The sequence below is a fragment of the Gadus chalcogrammus genome, chromosome 8 (assembly GCF_026213295.1).
Source record: "Gadus chalcogrammus isolate NIFS_2021 chromosome 8, NIFS_Gcha_1.0, whole genome shotgun sequence".
NCBI lineage: Eukaryota > Metazoa > Chordata > Actinopteri > Gadiformes > Gadidae > Gadus > Gadus chalcogrammus.
The window spans coordinates 23,367,935-23,385,897 of NC_079419.1; the positions used below are offsets into that span (position 1 = coordinate 23,367,935).

General features: G+C 49.2%; 1 protein-coding gene across 1 annotated transcript in view; it reads right to left on the reverse strand.

The window, feature by feature from the left end:
* The window catches only part of LOC130387951 (MAGUK p55 subfamily member 7-like), a 29,505-nt gene extending 17,803 nt beyond the window's left edge, over positions 1–11,702 (reverse strand). The window contains exons 1-9 of the mRNA XM_056597243.1: positions 11,678–11,702; positions 11,158–11,276; positions 10,532–10,609; positions 8,923–9,000; positions 6,102–6,236; positions 4,029–4,110; positions 3,802–3,887; positions 3,197–3,277; positions 2,661–2,857 (exon numbers count right to left, since the gene is read on the reverse strand). Of these exons, the coding sequence (XP_056453218.1) occupies positions 2,661–2,857; positions 3,197–3,277; positions 3,802–3,887; positions 4,029–4,110; positions 6,102–6,236; positions 8,923–9,000; positions 10,532–10,609; positions 11,158–11,276; positions 11,678–11,702 (881 nt within the window). The remainder of the gene's footprint in view (positions 1–2,660; positions 2,858–3,196; positions 3,278–3,801; positions 3,888–4,028; positions 4,111–6,101; positions 6,237–8,922; positions 9,001–10,531; positions 10,610–11,157; positions 11,277–11,677) is intronic.
* Between the last annotated feature and the right edge of the window lie 6,261 nt (positions 11,703–17,963).

The following is a 17,963-nucleotide window of genomic DNA, read 5'->3' on the forward strand; positions in this document are numbered from 1 at the left end:
CTACTTAGTTTTTTCCAGTCACTTACTTACTTTCGGAACGATTCCTCCACACTGCTGTCAGTCTGGAAGTGGCGGCAGGCGAAACAGAAGACAGCATCCTTTAAAACCGAGTATTCAAGCCAACAGTACTTGTTGTAGTAGTACGTGGAGAAGGCTCGTTTAGTCTTTCCAAACAACCTTGAAGGAAAATCCGGAAGAATAGGCTTCTTAGGACAGCAGTGCTTGTCGCCAAGATCATTTGGTAGTTGCTGTGAGCTAGTGCTGCTAGGCAAGCTAACTGACCCAGACGACAGCCCAGCAAGATCCGATGGTGAGTTAGCACTAGCTGGGTTTGCCGAGCTGGTTCCAGGTGTTTCCAGGTCATCAGCATTTGTTGGTAGAATTACTGGCTCTGGTTCGACTTCTGTCGTGTTGGCCGAGGTCATGGGACATTTTAAAAAACGTTGAATATCCATTTGCAGTTTGCAATACTTACATCAGGCTACAACTGTAATTGTTATGCTATTACATACTGGCTAGCGAGATTGATACTGAGAGCGGGAAACCAAGTAGCGGACGGAAACAGTAGTCAACGTCACTATGTCACACGATTACTGAAAAATAAATGTATTACAAAAATGTGCTAGGATTCATATTCAGTTCATACTACTACCATATATTTTAATCAAAACCTTAAAATATCAGTACGTATACATTTTTAACATTTATATTTTGCCATTTCCTTGACGTCATGTCATTACATGTTTCAGCCACCAGGGGGGGCTGAAACACCCTGACCCCCCAGAAACTCCGCCCATGCTTCTTGGCCCCGCCACATTTCTGCTCGACAACGGATCACGGTGGCATGCTAGTAGGCTGAGGAAAGTCCCGGCACCCCTCTCTGAGCACTTGGCCACGGCACGAGCCCAGTCACCATTCCCCTACAACATGGCCACTGATCCGGGCCCACCCCCGGCCCCGGTTGCACCCCCCGCAGCATCACGCCAGGAGGTTGTGGTGCCGGACCCGAGGCCGGTGCGGGCCAGGGCTCGGCCTGTTGCCATGCAGGACTATGTCACGAATTACCATGTTTAGTCTAGCGGTTGTCTTCACAGATTCTTGCCTGGTACATTTTGATATCTTGATTAGATGTTCAGTTTTCTTGACGAATGTTTGGGTTGGTTGTTAGTTGGGGTGGTATGCTGTTTGCTTTTTCGTGGGGGGAGGAAAATGTTATGTTCTAATAATGTTATGTTCTAATAACATGGTCACACTGTGATACATGGGTTTGCTGTATGTTGCTAAATAGTGGTTACGGTTCCTTTAAGAGACTGTGTGATTATTATGGGATGCGACGTGACGTGTAATGCCCGCGCATTGTAAAACAAGGAAGTGTTGATCGACACATGAGACTGAAGTAAAGAAATGCAGTGTACGTTCTGAAGCAACACGTGTGCGTGTCAGTCTTTCACACACAACACCCGGCAGCTCAGTTCCGGTAGTACAATCCCTTTTTCTGCCGGACTGATGCCGAGCTCCCCCCGCCGGAGTTGCCGGACTGCCGCAGATGCATCGGCGGCCGTCTGGAGGAGGATACATGGAGGAGAAAGGGACTGTACTCCCGGAGCTAAGCTGCCGGACTACTGTCGAGCTACCCCCGCCGGACAGCCGCCGAAACTTCGGTGGCAGTTCAGCTCCCGGAGTACACCCGCTGCAGCAGCCGGAAAGCTTCGGCGGCAGTGCAGCTCCCGGAGTACACCGCCGGAGCTGCCGGACTGCCGCCAAAGCTTCGGCGGCGGCCAGACGGCTTCGGCGGCGGCCGGACTGCCACCGAAGCTTCGGCAGCTGTCCGGCCGCTTCGGCATGGAGAGCTCGGCGGCAGTCCGGCAGCTCAGCTCCCGGAGTACAATCCCTTTCTCCTCCATGCTGCGGTTCATGGACTTTAGAGAGTCAAGGCCAAAGTTCCTTTCCCCCAATTCTTCTCCACCATGGCTGAGATATGCCCCGCTACGAGTCTTTCCTTGTTGTGGAAGTACCAGAGACGTCGGACGCAGTCTTTATGATTCATAATATCATCTGAGGCACACATAGCTTTTGGCCATGATATCATTGGTCAATGGGCAGCAGCTCATTTGCATTAAAGCTACAGACACCAGAAACATCGATTCTGAAGGGACTGAAACGGAGGGGAATAGCGGTAGGCAAGTTTTTTATTCCTGAAAGCTATTTCCAGCAAACAGCTTCAAAAACATGTTTTCTGGAACTCAAATATTTAGTTTACTTGTTGGGAAAACACCACAATATGTCTCCTTTAAGTGACAGGATGTACAACAAACAATAATTGCAAAGGAGGGATGGGAGGGGTGGCTATGTAGAGCCTAGGTGAACTCCAAGCAGGTTAGTCTTGAGTTGTTTGTGGAAGCTGGTGAGGAACTCTGCAGTCCAGACATCGGCAAGGAACTCATTCCATCATCATGACAGAATAACGTCTCTTTATTGGTCATACTTCTATTTCTAAAGCACTTTTCGGAGTGGTCGACATCAAGACATAAAAACAGGAACGATATCATTTGAAGAAAATATATTATAATTCATTTATATTTCAGTTTCTCTCATCTTCCCAATGGTCTGAAGTTTTAAACCAATCAAAAAACAAGGGGAAAAGCAATTTGTGAACTGGCCTTTGGTGGAGCTGTTCTGAGGGAATAAGCCCCGCCCAGGAGTCGTGGTCTCCGTGGTGACGGGCCTGCCACCAGGTGTCGTCCTCCTTGCTGAGCACCTGCAGGACGTCGCCCCTCCTGAAGGTCAGCGCCACCTCTCTACACGGGACGCACGGGTCCTTCTCTGGGTCGTAGTCCAGCAGAGCCCTCACAAACAACTCCAGAAACAGGAGATAAGAGGAGGCTTCATACTCGACATGGGGGGATTCACATCAAAAACTTTTAAAGATAATTAACACATGGCTTAAACCATAAAGATATTGATCAAATAAAAAACTAACAACAACAACATGACAATTAAAGGAATTGATATTCTAAATATTTGGGCATATTCTTGTTTTAAATGTGTTTCCTTTAAGTATCTTTTTTATAGTGCTGTTATTTTGCTGGGACACCCACGTTCCCTATCCTAGACGAATAAAGCCCTCCATTTCAGGCATTTAATCAGAACAGATTTCATCAAGACCAAAACATACAACATCCTGTTAGAGCAGTACCTCATGCTTCCTATTGGCCGCCTGCTCGGTGTGGACGTCAGCAGGAATCACTTTGAGTTTTACCTCCCGCTGAGAACTCGCCTGAAACAAGACATGCACTGGTTAGCTAAGTCAAAAAGGGCCGACAAGACCCACCCACACACACCTATTCTACACCTATTTGACATAGAGAGAGAGAGAGAGAGAGAAGAGAAGAGAAGAGAAGAGAAGAGAAGAGAAGAGAAGAAAAAGAGAAGAGAAAGAGAGAGAGACGGAGACAGAGACAGAGAGAGAAAAGAGAAAGTAGAAGAGACAGAGAGAGGGACAGACAGAGAATGAGACAGAGAGAGAGAGACAGAGAGAGAGAGTGAGACACACACACACACACACCTATTATACACCTATTCGACAGAGAGAGAGGAGAAGAGACGAGAAGAAAAAGAGAAGGGAAAGAGAGAGAGAGCCAGAGAGAGAGAAGAGAAAGAAAAAGAGACAGAGCGAGAGAGACAGAGAGAGAGACAGAGAGAGGGAGAGGGACGGAGAGAGAGAGTGAGAGAAGAGAAAGAAAAAGGGACAGAGACAGTGAGAGAGAGAGACAGAGAGAGAGAGAGAGAGCTAATACTAACAAGGAGAGGGAGGATCTCCTGTGGCGTCTTGTGATCCAGCGAGACTCCGTTCACCTCTCTCAGCTCGTCTCCTTGGTGGATTAGCCCTAAGAAAAACATTCCCCAGGCAACTGTCTATCAGGGCTACGGAGCCGATGGCTACCACAATGTGGATCATGCTACAGAGCTGATTGGACTAGACAGACGCTGATAGGGAGCTGGGCCGCAGCCTGTACTGAGGTCTGTACCGCTCTTGTCCGCCGCGCCGCCCTTCAGGATCCTGGCCACGAGGATGGCCCCGGTGGAGCAGTCCCGCCTGATGGTGGCTCCCTGGAGGGGGCCGGAGAGGGGGAGTGTAGGGGGGATGTTGGGGGGGTGACAGAGAGGTGTTGAATGAACGGACAGGCCAATGATGAAGATCAAAAAGGAGAGAGAGAGAGAGAGAGAGAGAGAGAGAGAGAGAGAGAGCGAGAGCGAGAGCGAGAGCGAGAGCGAGAGCGAGAGCGAGAGCGAGAGCGAGAGAGAGAGATGTCTGCACACTGTATATTTGATTAAAGGCAGACTCAGTGTATAATAAAGCCATTTCGCTAAAAAACCTACAAAGTCATTTGTATCATTGACTCTGCATTTTTTTCCTTCCCCCCCCTTCATGCATTTAAAAAACGAATGGCAGAAGATCTAAATCAGCATCATGCTCAGCAGATGTTGTTGATGTGGAGCGCGTCCAATGGAAAGAGTGTCGTCTTGTGTAGTAGTAAGAGCTACAATCAGCTCCAGCACGGGCGGGGCCCCTGTTGTCTGGAAAATGGACACACATTGGACCAATCTGGGGCCATGTCAGCGAGGGGTCAGGCCCCCTCCCTCCTCGCCAGGGCTCGGGGATCAATACAAACGGTATGTTTTCTATTATTGGCTCTGCGAAAAAGAAATTACCAAAGAAAGAAGCTTCCCCAAGTCAACCATAGACACACACGGCGTATGGCTTACGCACACACAACCACACGCGCACACGCGAGGACACACGCACACACACACACATGTGGAGGGATATGTGCGCTGGGATGAAGTTCACTCAGACACACACAGACAGAAACACACACACTCACACACACAGACAAACACACACACACACTACAACTCAATAAACATGCGTAATTTGAAAAAAGAGCGTTAGAAATTCAGATCAATAAAAAGTCACAAGGCATTGGTGTTCTTTGGAAAGCAGATCCTGATTGTCACTCAGGAGACCTCCTTCCTTCCATCAATCTGTGATTGATAATAGGTGATTCTGTCCTGGCTGTGCCTTCACTCTGCAGTGATTCTGTCCTGGCTGTGCCTTCACTCTGCAGTGATTCTGTCCTGGCTGTGCCTTCACTCTGCAGTGATTCTGTCCTGGCTGTGCCTTCACTCTGCAGTGATTCTGTCCTGGCTGTGCTTTCACTCTGCAGTGATTCTGTCCTGGCGATGCCATCACTCGTGCGGCCTAGCGGTCTTGCCGCTTGACAACATGACAGTGGGAGTTTGTATGGATGAGGGCTGGTTTCAGCAGCCTCACCTGGCCCAGTCTGAATGGACTCTGGGGCTGGCTAAGGCTGCTCACCTGTTGCTCATTGGAGTCAGGAGAGACTCAGGAGAGATCTCCTGCATGGCAACAAGATGCCCCATGTCATTTATCATTATCAGCAAACCTTTACAATAAACCTCTTTCAACACCACTGCCCTGCGTCCTTTTCTTTGGAGGAGCCCAATGAAATTCAAGAGGTGAAGTGTAGCATGCACATTGCTACAATGACTTCAATAGCATGTCAGTTTCCTCAACAGTCAAACATGATGTAATATATTTTAATACTCAACCAATCAGGAGCATTGGAGTGCTCTGTGATGCTCTTTCATGCAGTCTGCTGTGTGGAAGCCTGTGCATGGCTCTGCCTGCTCGCTATATCAACGTCTTTACTTGTTATGCACATCTTACCCAAAGTCAAAAACCAAACTAGAGCTGGGCCTTATCTGAGAACATGGTATATGCTTGGCTTCACTCGCAATGGTCTCTTCTAAAATGCTTTCCTTGGTGGAGCTGGAGGAAATGAAATCGAAAGTTGAATGAGGCAGTCGTTGTGGAGTCGTCAGTACAGTCAGGGAAAAAATGGCATGTTCAGGGGTGAGGTATCAAAACAAACCAAGGAGAAAGCAACATGCAGAGTGGCATATAAGAGTCACGCTAGATTGAGCTCGAGACGAAGAAAAATTAGATTTCCCCAAAGAACATTTCCTAAGTACTTAGTGTAACTGCTCATCACCCCTCCTGACTCATGTCCACTGACCAGTGGCTCTGCACTCTTCACCAGACTGACGATCTTGACCGAGTCGTCGCTCTCTTCCAGAATGTTCTCGGGTAGCGGTGGCAGTTGGGGTTCAAACTGATGCTGGGCCACAGCATCGTGCACCCACAGGAGGCTCTGGGGGGGCCGGGGACAGGTTGGGGGGAGACCGACAGGAGGGTGGGAAACAGGAAAAACTAATTATTTAATCCTTTGATGTCTGTCCCTTACTGAAATAAATCCCTGACTCTACTCTTTATTCTTAAAGAACAGTTTCATCCTGGGTCATTCCTCTCAACTGTTTCATGAATGAGTGCTACTGCTGCAGAGGGCTAGGCTGAGGTCATAGTTATCATTGGCTGCTGTGGAGCCCTGAGGTGTTTGAAGCAGAGCAGTAGGCCACACTCATGCGGTTGTAAGTCCCCACCAGCACTGGGCAGACCAGTGTCCCTCCTCTAACGGGAATGTCTTGTGCGCTACGGACTGAAGGCCAGAAAGATCTGCTCATCAAGTCTAAGGCCAACAATCAGCACATCCGTCTGTCAGTAGGTCTCGTTGAGACCCCCGTACCCGTCAGCGTTGGAGCCTGCCAACCCATGAGCAAGGCGTTTCTGGTGCCTCTCAGGGCTTTTTCAAGACAACAAACAATCATTAACAGGATATGATATGCCCCGGTGTCTGTTGCGAGTGTGTGTGCGTGTGTTTACGCGTTTGTGTGTATGCGTGTGTGTGTGTGTGTGTGTGTGTGTGTATGTGAGCTTCTGAATGCAGGCCAGGAACTAACAGGTCGTTAAGTTCTGTTTAAACAAACCTGTCGGCTTGCACTTGGCCACCTTCAGTGCCCTATACCACGAAGCTCGCTGAACATACCCAGGCTTTCTTGGGAAAACCTGGCTCGACAGAGCCGCAACTCGCAATCAGAGTTAAATGGTACCACGAAGCTCACTTTAGATTCAATTAGTTGAACCAGGTTTTCCGCTTTAGGTTCAGTGCGCGTTCACGTGAAAGGGGCGTTTTTTGCGTCATTTTTCTCACCTTTACGATAGATCAAGCAGTCTATATGCGTATAAGTGAAAATATTCTGCATATTGTCTGTAAAATAACTATGCCAAATGCAGAATTGTTCGCCATTAATCCAAATAGAATGATGATGATTTAAAAATGCATAAGCAACGTCCATCCTGCCTTATTCTATCATTTAGGGAATTCACTTTAAATACACCCTATGTAAGAAATGTATCGCATGTTTTCGACCGCTGAGAGGTAGCGGCTGTAGCGTAGTGGATTAGTATAAGACCCGAACGCCAGCGACCGGGGTTCAAATTCGCCGGTCTATCATCATGCATTTTACCCCCATAGATGTGGTGCCAGCACGGCCTTTAAAATATGGGTTCAAGTTCGAAATAAGCACAAAAATATAATTCCATAAGCTTTAGTGAATAAGCATTCCATATGCATGATAATTGGGACTTTTTAAGCTTCACATAAATTCGCGTCACTTGGGAGTCGAACCCCCCGCGCAGATATTCAAGACTGACGCGCTACCTCCACTCTAGCACTCTGTCACGGAGACACAATGCGCAACAGTAACCATTGTCTACATAAGGTCCAAAAGGACGATCAAATAACGAACACCCTCTTATGAGAATCTGTATCTCTCATGAAGAACCCCAATTTCGTTGTTTGCACAATGACAATAAAGTCTGAAATCTAAATATCGTCAGACAATGCCAGGGGATCGGTTCTGTCCCGTAAAACCCTCTGTCTCCAGAGAGACGCCCGTACGAAAAGTGCGCAGAGGTCCACGGGAACACCCAGAAATGGTGACGCCATTGTCAGAGGAGGGGCTAGGAAGCTGCGCACGCCGATTTAAGTAGCCGATCTCCGGCTAGACTAAGCCGAAAAACTGCTCCCGACCAGGTTTGGTTGCGAGCATAAGTCACCATGGTGATACAGCGACGCTAAAAGAGATCGACTTTCGTGGTACAACTAACCCAGGCTTGGAGCTCAACATACCTCGCTAACCCTCTAAGCGAGCTTCGTGGTACAGGGCCCAGGTTTGGTTGCGAGCATAAGTCACCTTGGTGATACAGCGACGCTAAAAGAGATCGACTTTCGTGGTACAACTAACCCAGGCTTGGAGCTCAACATACCTCGCTAACCCTCTAAGCGAGCTTCGTGGTACAGGGCCCTGGTCCTCTTTAGGGACAAGCCTGGTGTATTACGGCCTATTGAAAAACGATGGTGTATGTGTGCCTGTGTGTGTTTGTATGAGTGCGTGTGCTTGTCTCTGTATGTCTGTATGTTGGTGTGTGATTGCATGTTTGTGTGATTGTGTATGTGAGTGGGTGTGTGTGTGTCTCTGCAAGTGTGTGTATGTGTGTGTGTTTGTGTGTGTGTGACGTGGTATGCATGCCAAAGTGTGAGGTGTGAGTTAGTGATTGTGTAGGTGTGCACTGGCCTGTGTGTGTGTGTGTGTGCGTGCGTGCGTGCGTGCGTGCGTGCGTGCGTGCGTGCGTGCGTGTATGTGACTTTGTGTGATCCTCTAAATGAGAGCTTGGGTTAGAGAACATTACCCAGAGGGTGGTTTGCAACATGCTGGTGGGGCTAATATGTGTCAACAGGCCATGACCCAGGGACCAATGAGGGGGTTGAATACATTCCTCAGACTCTAATATGTCTATATTAGAGTCTGCAGGGAGATTCTATAAAGCAGAATCCTAAAATCACATGAATTTCCTGTGTGAGTGTGTGTAGTGTGAATGTTGGTGGGTATGTCACCTTTAGATGAAGAGAGTGGTTATAATACAGCCTTACTACTCACCTTGAAGTGAGGCTCGCAGAGAAGGGACAGCAGCTCCTCCCCCTGGACTGTGGAGTAATTTGACAACTCATCTACAAGCTGGAGGGAAAGAGGGCAAAAATAATTTATGACATTTCAGTCAAAGTGAGTTTGAGTTTGTTTTAGATCTTTCGTATTTATACTCTCACTGCATCAACCCCCCCCGCCCACCTCCAAAAAAAGAAAGAAAGAAAGAAAATCTAATTCCCATCCACCGCAGTCACCGTTTGCATTTTTTAGGGGGTAGAACACAGGAGTCCCTTAAAACAATGTTACCGTGGCAACAATGGTGGTACGTTCGATCGAGAGAGAGAGAGAGAGAGAGAGAGAGAGAGAGAGAGAGAGAGAGAGAGAGAGAGAGAGAGAGAGAGAGAGAGAGAGAGAGAGAGAGAGAGAGAGAGAGAGAGAGAGAGAGAGAGAGAGAGAGAGAGAGAGAGAGAGAGAGAGAGAGAGAGAGAGAGAGAGAGAGAGAGAGAGAGAGAGAGAGAGAGAGAGAGAGAGAGAGAGAGAGAGAGAGAGAGAGAGAGAGAGAGAGAGAGAGAGAGAGAGAGAGAGAGAGAGAGAGAGAGAGAGAGAGAGAGAGAGAGAGAGAGACCGCCGCTGCCATTGTCGTGTTGTCTGTCGTATTAGTGTAACAGACTTCTACTGCTTCAAGATGTCCCGGCCGCTCTCCAGCGAACACAATGCATGAAGGTCATTAGTTTCCACTGTGCGCAAACAGAAGCATCACTGAGGGAAAACAGATCCGTGCAGCCCCCACGCACCCCTCCACTAGCACAACACCACCATCAACCAGCCCAACCACCCACTCTGCCTCCCTCCCCTCCAAAAGGCCTGAGTGATTCAAGCCAGGGGGAGAGAGAGAAGGGGGGGGGGGAGAGAGAGGCTGTGGAGAATGAATCAGGATCAGTACCAGAAGCATGACGTATGAAGATAGAGGGGATGAGATGGGAAGGGTTGTATTTTGTGTTGGGGGGACAGACAGTGTAGTTAGGAATGAAGAGAGAGGAGAGGGGACAGGGGACAGGGAATACATAGCTAGAGACCAGGTGAAAAGTATGTTTATTGGTGAAAAGACGTTAAGGGTAGCTCTTAGGTTTTCTGTTTTCTTCTGAAGAACACTGAATGCTTGTTGGAAAAGTAAATGAAATCAAAGCTGTGAGTGCGAGGAGCAGTGAGGAGCCTAGCAGTAGTTTTGGATCATTGTAGTGGGAGTACTCAGCGTCACTTCATCTTACATCCAGACTGAATATTTCTCCTCCAACATGAAATATTAGCCAATGCATGAAATCCTTTTAACAGCTGAACAGCTCAACAGTGCCCTGGATAACCTAAAAGAGACCAAAAGTACATTAATGAGCAAAAATTGATATTAAAGATGACCTCTTCTCTTTCACAGATCAAAACATAACATGTTTTAATCTAACATGCATTCCATAAGCTTTGAGCCATTAGGTTGTTTAGTACAGGATACATCGTCATAATGCACTGTTACTAGTTGTATTAGGTCATTGTGGAATACTACTTACGCTGCTACTATAGGACTGCTATGGACTTGTACGATGATCCTGTAGTATTACAAGGTACCTACGTTGGGCACCAGCGTGGAGGCCTGGTCACGGGCTGGGATAGGACCACGCTTCTTGAAGCGTTTCAGACGCTCGTGGATCTGTGGTAATGACAAGGTTATGAAGAGGTCACCACGATGTCCCATCGAGGTTCCACTGCTGACCACTGTGATCTATATGCTCCACTTCTGTAGATGGATTTAAACTCTGCCTGTGTGCTTCTTCTCTATCAGAGGACATTGTGACTGCTAATTACACTACTACGCTGACTAATAAACCAGCAAGGTAATGACCTGCTACTAAAGCTATTATATTACTATTTACAATTACCAAAACTACAACTGAAATTATAAGACTGCTAATGCTACTCCAGCTACTGCAAACACCTACTACTAATAATTTGACTTCACCTCATCATAATCATCCTCATTATCAATATCACCATCATCATCATTATCAACATCAACATCATCATCATAAATCTGACCAATTTTCAGGAAAATATGGAATAAATGTTTCTAAATCATATAGTAGGACAAGAAAGGGTCCATCGTGGTAACACCTTCTGTTGAACTCTGCATTCAGTTCCTCCAACCATCTAGTGTTTAGAACAAGATGGCTGCTCGGTGAATGATAGGCCCAGAACTACCTTGAAGAGAAGATGTAGTTTCTTCTCCATCAACATGCTGTGGAGGAACCGATAGTCCTCCTGTCTGTCTGCATGTGCCTCTGTTCCGGACATCACTGATGACAGCAGACTGCATACGCCTGGAGAACAGACACACACACACACACACACACACACACACACACACACACACACACACAGACAGACAGACAGGCGCACACACACACACACACGGCAGGGAGTAGTCCACCTGTCTCTGTGTATTAATGATGGGAGGAGTGGTCTGGAGACGACAAAACGAGGGTAGGAACACGTCTGAGGGGTAATAGTCAAAGTCAGGGTGTGGCAAACGTTGGGGTGGGGGGGGGCTTTTATGAATGTTCAATGTGCAACCTGGAGTATAGCTGTATTAGTAATACATGCCTTGTCAGTCATGTAGATGTAATATTAATTGTGTACTCTAATCAACATGGTCAGAGGGGGCAGGTAGCAAAGCCAATCTCATGTTGCCTTGCCAGAACGTGCCACAGAATGCACATACCTCTGTGTTCGGTTCGACTAAGCATTCTCACACTGGAAAAGAAATTTGATGACGTTAAAATAAAGCAATAATACTAATAGGGTTACTTTGTAAAAATTGTGCGCCCTATTGATGCGTAATATAGCAATGATAGAGGCCTCTGCATGTCGTATATTTTTAAGAGTGAGTCTTTTGTGGAAATACTGCCCCCTGTTGGCGACAGATGCAAAGGTGTAGAACCATTCAATAAGTCATTAGGATGACATTACAATTTTTTCCTTTCATGGAGAGAAAATTTAAAACCTACACAGTAAGGGCCTTTCTTTTGACAGCCACATATGTAATGATAAGCTCCACAAGAAATTATACAAAAAAGTTGAGAACACAGATGACGATTATTTAATGGTTTAATTCTAATTCAATCAACGCCCGATATAAATGGGATTCAACTAGTCGAAAGAACGGTATTAGTTTACAAACCATGATTCCTTGTTATGAAAAACGTAGTGATCTTTGAATACAATTATTATTAAATATCTACAGAAAGAACAGGCCTAGAACCTTGTCTATATTATTAATTAATGCAAACTAATATACTTTAACCAGTGGAGATTTCTGCTCATCTCAACAGCAACAACCACAATAACAATGACATTCTAGTGAACAAAGTTTTTTATCAAGAGAATAACAGTTGAAGAAGATGGAAATGTACCTGAGGTATTACACCGCCTTCTGGTTGGCCATTATTCTTCAATCAACCAAAGATTTATTTAATTTACTATCCAGTATCCACTGTAAAAGCTTAGGCAGCGTGATAGCATTGCTTGATGAGTCAGATGGTAGAGGCAACTGGCCGATACGGGAAATGTGTGTCAGCTCTGACCTAGATGAAGCACAAGGACAATCAATGCAATCATTATTGGACATATCCGAGTGGTACTCACTTTGTAAATGAGGAAAATATTTATGGAAGTTTACATAACATAGCCTATATAATTTCAGGTAGGCAGCTCCTAAGTGAACAAAAAGTGTTTAGGCAGTTTAATGAATAGTTTTAGTGTGTTCTTCAGAAGACAATTTACAGGTAAGGATTAATGGATGGATGGATGGATGGTTGTTGTAGTTGTTGTTCTTCTTGTTCTTCTTCCTCATTTCTTATTACAACTTGTGGCAACCCGTCTCTGGCACAGCGCCCCTGGAGGCCCAGGGGGCAGGTTGTGGAGGCGGTGTACCACAGATTTTCAACAGATGGCGCCAGTAAGAGCATTGGTGCCAATCATTGAAATGCGGACCACCTGAGGAGCAGGTGGGGAAGCATGCTTTAAAAAGCATGCTTCCACACTCATTCAGGGCTCTCCTGGTTCGCGCGTGCGGAGAGACCAGTCGCCGTGGGCGATGTGATTCCACACGGAGGAATTGGATTCCTCCAAAGCTGGGTTTTGTTTGGTTTGATAGATATATAATTTATGCTTGAATAAAAGTGCCATTTTGGCTTTAAGTAAGCTCCAGTTCGTGTGCTGATTGGAAGGAGGCGGCTCACTCACCAAGCCGGTGTTAGGGTAGCGTTAGCTGCTGGACCCAAGAGCAGAACACAGAGAGAGGACAGGAGTTGGAGTGACGGTGAAGAGGTTTATTTAGATCAGCTAGGAGTGAAGCAGGAGGTTGGTTGGAGTGGGGCGTAACGGGCTGGAGGGAGTGAAGACTGCAGGCTGGAGGTGATGATCCAAAAACTATAGGTGAGAGAAAACAAAGGTGAGGCACGAGAATTCACAAGAGAGAACACTGGAGCGATACACTGGAGCCAGGAACGAATAACTACCACGGTAACACGAAGTACGATCTGGCGATGACTGCAGGGAAACCAGGTGTATTTGTAGGGGAGTTGATGAGACGATGCAGGCCAGGTGTGAGCAGTTGAGTGGCAGGCAAGGCAGAGACAGACAGGGGGCGTGGCCAACACAGGGGCAGAGTACACAGCACCACAACAGTGGCCATGACAGGACCTCCCCCTCAACGGACGCCTCTTGGCGGCCTAGGCTTCTCAGGGTGAGCCAGATGAAAATCCCGAACGAGAGAGGGGTCGAGGATGAGTCCCCGCGAAATCCAGCTCCTCTCCTCGGGCCCATATCCCTCCCAATCAGCAAGGTATTGGAAACCCCTACCCCGGCGACGTACGTCCAGTAACCGCCGGACGGTGAAAGCCGGGTGGTCATCAATCAAACGGGGAGGAGGGGGGGGAGCGGCTGGGGGGCAGAGAGAGCTGGTGGAGACTGGTTTTATCAGAGAGACATGAAAAGTGGGGTGAACACGCATAGCCCGAGGCAGCTTAAGCCTTACGGCAGACGGATTGATGATGGCATCAATAGGGAAGGGGCCCACAAAGCGAGGGGTTAGTTTTTTCGAACCAGTCTGAAGAGGGAGGTCCCTTGAGGAAAGCCACACCTGCTGACCCACTCGATAAGCAGGAGCGGGAACTCTGCGACGGTCAGCGATTCGCCGGTTCTGCTCAGCAGAGCGAAGCAGAGCGGCACGCGCGTCCTTCCACACCCTGCGGCAACGGCGGAGATGGTGCTGAACCGAGGGAACAGAGATGTCTTCCTCCTGAGCGGGGAACAAGGGCGGCAGATAGCCCAGGGAGCACTCAAAAGGGGACATGCCAGTAGCTGCACTGGGCAATGAGTTGTGCGCGTACTCAATCCAAGAGAGGTGTTCGCTCCATGCAGATGGGTTGCGCGCAACCACACAGTGCAGCGCGGTTCCCAGGTCCTGGTTCGCTCTCTCAGCCTGCCCATTCGTCTGTGGATGGAAACCAGAAGACAGGCTGACTGAGGCCCCCAATGCCCGACAGAAGGCCTTCCAGACCTGAGAAATGAATTGGGGACCACGGTCAGAGACGAGGTCGGCAGGGATCACGTGGAGGCGAACAACATGTTGTACAAGCAGCTGGGCGGTCTCAGAGGCAGTCGGGAGCTTGGGGAGGGCAATAAAGTGAGCAGCCTTGGAAAACCGGTCCACGACAGTGAGAATGACAGTGTGGCCATTAGAGGGGGGAAGACCGGTTACAAAATCAAGGCCAATGTGGGACCAGGGCCGACCCGGGATTGGGAAGGGACGTAGCAGGCCAGCAGCGGGTTGGTGGGAGGACTTGGCACGAGCACACACCGTGCAGGCATGGACGAACGACCGTGTGTCGGCGTCCATTGTTTGCCACCAAAAGTGCCGCTTCAGGAGGGACAGGGTGCGATTCACGCCAGGGTGACAGGCAAAGTGAGACGTATGACCCCACAGCAGAACTTGGGAGCGAGCAGAGCTAGGGACAAAAAGGCGATTTGGGGGGCCGTTACCCGGATCCGGTTCAGAAGTTTGGGCCCTCCGGACAAGGGACTCAATCTCCCAGGTGACAGCCGCCACCTTGAGGCAGGAGGAAGAGAGGATGGTGTCTGGTGGAGCCGGCGAGTTCTCAGAGAAAAACTGACGAGAGAGGGCATCCGGCTTGATGTTCTGGGATCCCGGACGGTAGGTGAGGACGAAGTTGAACCGCCCAAAAAACAGGGACCACCGGGCCTGGCGGGAGTTTAGGCGTTTTGCTGTAAGGTAAGACAGATTCTTGTGGTCGGTCCAAACCACAAACGGCAGTTCCGCCCCCTCCAGCCAGTGCCGCCACTCCTCCAATGCCAGCTTCACAGCGAGCAGCTCTCTGTTGCCAATGTCATAGTTGCGCTCAGCAGGTGATAGCCGGCGAGAGAAGAAGGCGCAGGGATGAATCTTCTCATCAACAGGAGCACGTTGGGACAGAACGGCCCCCACTCCAGTGTCCGAGGCATCGACTTCCACGATGAACTGCCTGGAAGTGTCAGGTTGGATCAGAATAGGGGCGGAGGAGAAAAGTCCTTTGAGCCTCGAAAAGGCAACATCCGCCTCTGGTGTCCAGGCATATGGGATTGCGGGAGAGGTGAGGCGAGTGAGAGGAGCTGCAACCCTGCTGTAGTCGCGGATGAACCTCCGGTAGAAATTGGCGAAACCGAGAAACTGCTGAAGCTTCTTGCGTGTCCCGGGAACGGTCCAGTCTGCCACCGCCTTGATCTTCTCTGGGCAGGTCCGCACCTGCCCGCTCTCAATGATGTAACCGAGGAAGGAAACAGAGGTTGCACTGAACTCGCATTTCTCAGCCTTTACATAGAGCTTATTCTCCAGCAACCGCTGGAGAACTTGCCTCACATGATGGACGTGTTCCTCCTTGTTGCGGGAAAAAATGAGGATGTCGTCTATATAGACGAAGACAGAGCGGTTGAGGAAGTCCCGGAGGACGTCATTGACCAGGTTCTGGAACACAGCGGGGGCATTCGTTAGACCAAAAGGCATTACAAGGTACTCGAAGTGACCAAGGGGGGTGTTAAAGGCAGTCTTCCACTCATCTCCCTTACGGATACGCACCAGGTGGTAAGCATTGCGTAGGTCCAGTTTAGAAAAGATAGTGGCGCCCTGCAGAGGCTCGAACGCGGAACTGATGAGGGGCAAGGCATACTTATTTCTAACAGTAATGTTATTGAGACCACGGAAATCAATACAGGGGCGAAGAGACTTATCCTTCTTGGTAACAAAAAAAAAACCTGCACCAACGGGAGAAGACGATGGCCTAATGAGGCCAGAAGAGAGCGAATCCTGAATATACCCCTCCATGGCCTCCCTTTCAGGGCGGGACAAGTTGTACAGGCGACTACTGGGCAAAGGGGCACCGGGGAGAAGCTCAATGGCGCAGTCATAGGGACGATGGGGAGGCAGGGAAAGTGCACGACACTTGCTGAACACCTCTCCAATGTCGTGATATTCAGGGGGTACTAAGGACAGGTCGGGGGGTTCCTTGGAAGAGTGGACACCCCCCTCTACCGGGAACAGGGCAGATTTTAAGCAGGTCGAATGACAAAAATCGCTCCAACTCACCACCTTGCCAGCAGACCAGTCGAACTGGGGATTGTGCAGCTTGAGCCAGGGGTGACCAAGGACCAGGGGAGTCTGAGGGGACAGGATAACAAAAAACTGAAGAGTCTCATGGTGGTTTCCCGAAACAATCAATTCCAGGGGCTTCGTTCGGTGAGTAATGCGGGCAAGGTGTTGGCCGTCCCAGGCATTTGCGTCTAAGGGAGAGGGGAGCTGTTCCAACGCAATGCCAACTCGGGAAGCAAACCCCGAATCAATAAAATTCTCATCAGCCCCAGAATCCACCATGGCGGACACCGAAAGGGGGTTGCCGAGGAACAGGAGAGTAGCATCCAACAGGGTGCGTGAACCGTTGGGGACTGGGAAGGACGAGGTGTGACTCAACAGGGCCCCAACGCTCACTGCTGAGCCTCGTCTTTTGGCAGCGAGGGGCAGGCGGAGATGGAATGTCCGGGCAGTGCACAATACAGACAAACTCCGGTCCTTATCCGTTGGAGGCGCTGTGCCTGGGTCAGTCGGGTGCGCCCCAGCTGCATGGGCTCCCCTTCAGATGCTGCTCGTGGCACAGGTTGGGGGAGAGCAGCTCTCGGTAGGTGAGGAAAAGAGGGACCAGAGAATGCTGAAGACATGGGGCGGCTAGCTCTCTCCCTACGCCGCTCACGGAGGCGGTTATCCAGCCGGATGGAGAGGGAGATTACTTCCTCAAGGCTGTCTGCCTCATCCCGGGTAGCTAGCTCATCCTTAATTGGCTCGTTAAGGCAGGAAAGAAAAAGACCTTGTGGTGACTGGTCGTTCCAGCCCGAGTTGGCTGCTACTGTCCTAAACTCCACGGAAAATTCGGCTACACAGCGGGAGCCCTGTCGTAGGGACATAAGCCGCTTGGCGGCGTCCCCTCCCTCGACTGGGTGGTCAAAAACCCTCCTCATCTCAGAAACAAATAAATCAAAGTTATCACTAGCTTGGGATCCACTGTCCCACAATGCAGATGCCCACGCTAGAGGATTTCCCTTAAGCAAACCAAAAACAAAAGCTATTCTTGACCTATCAGTTGGGTAGGTAAGAGGTTGCTGATCAAAAACTAAGGAACACTGGATTAAGAACGCCCTACATGTCCCCATGTCCCCAGCATAGCGCTCAGGAGCAGGAATGAAAGGCTCACGGGCCTGTGACGACTGAGCCAGGGGAGCAGGAACAGGGGGTGGTAGCGTTGCCGACGGGGAAGTCGTGGTGTGGGAGACCAGTAAGTCCAGTTGGGCGCCGATCTGCGTGACCCGGGTAGAGAGGTCTTTAAAAGCCTCCATCATTTCCCGGAGAGCTTGGCTGTGTTCCCCAACCCGGGCGCCTTGAGTGGAGAGAGCTTGGCGGAAGG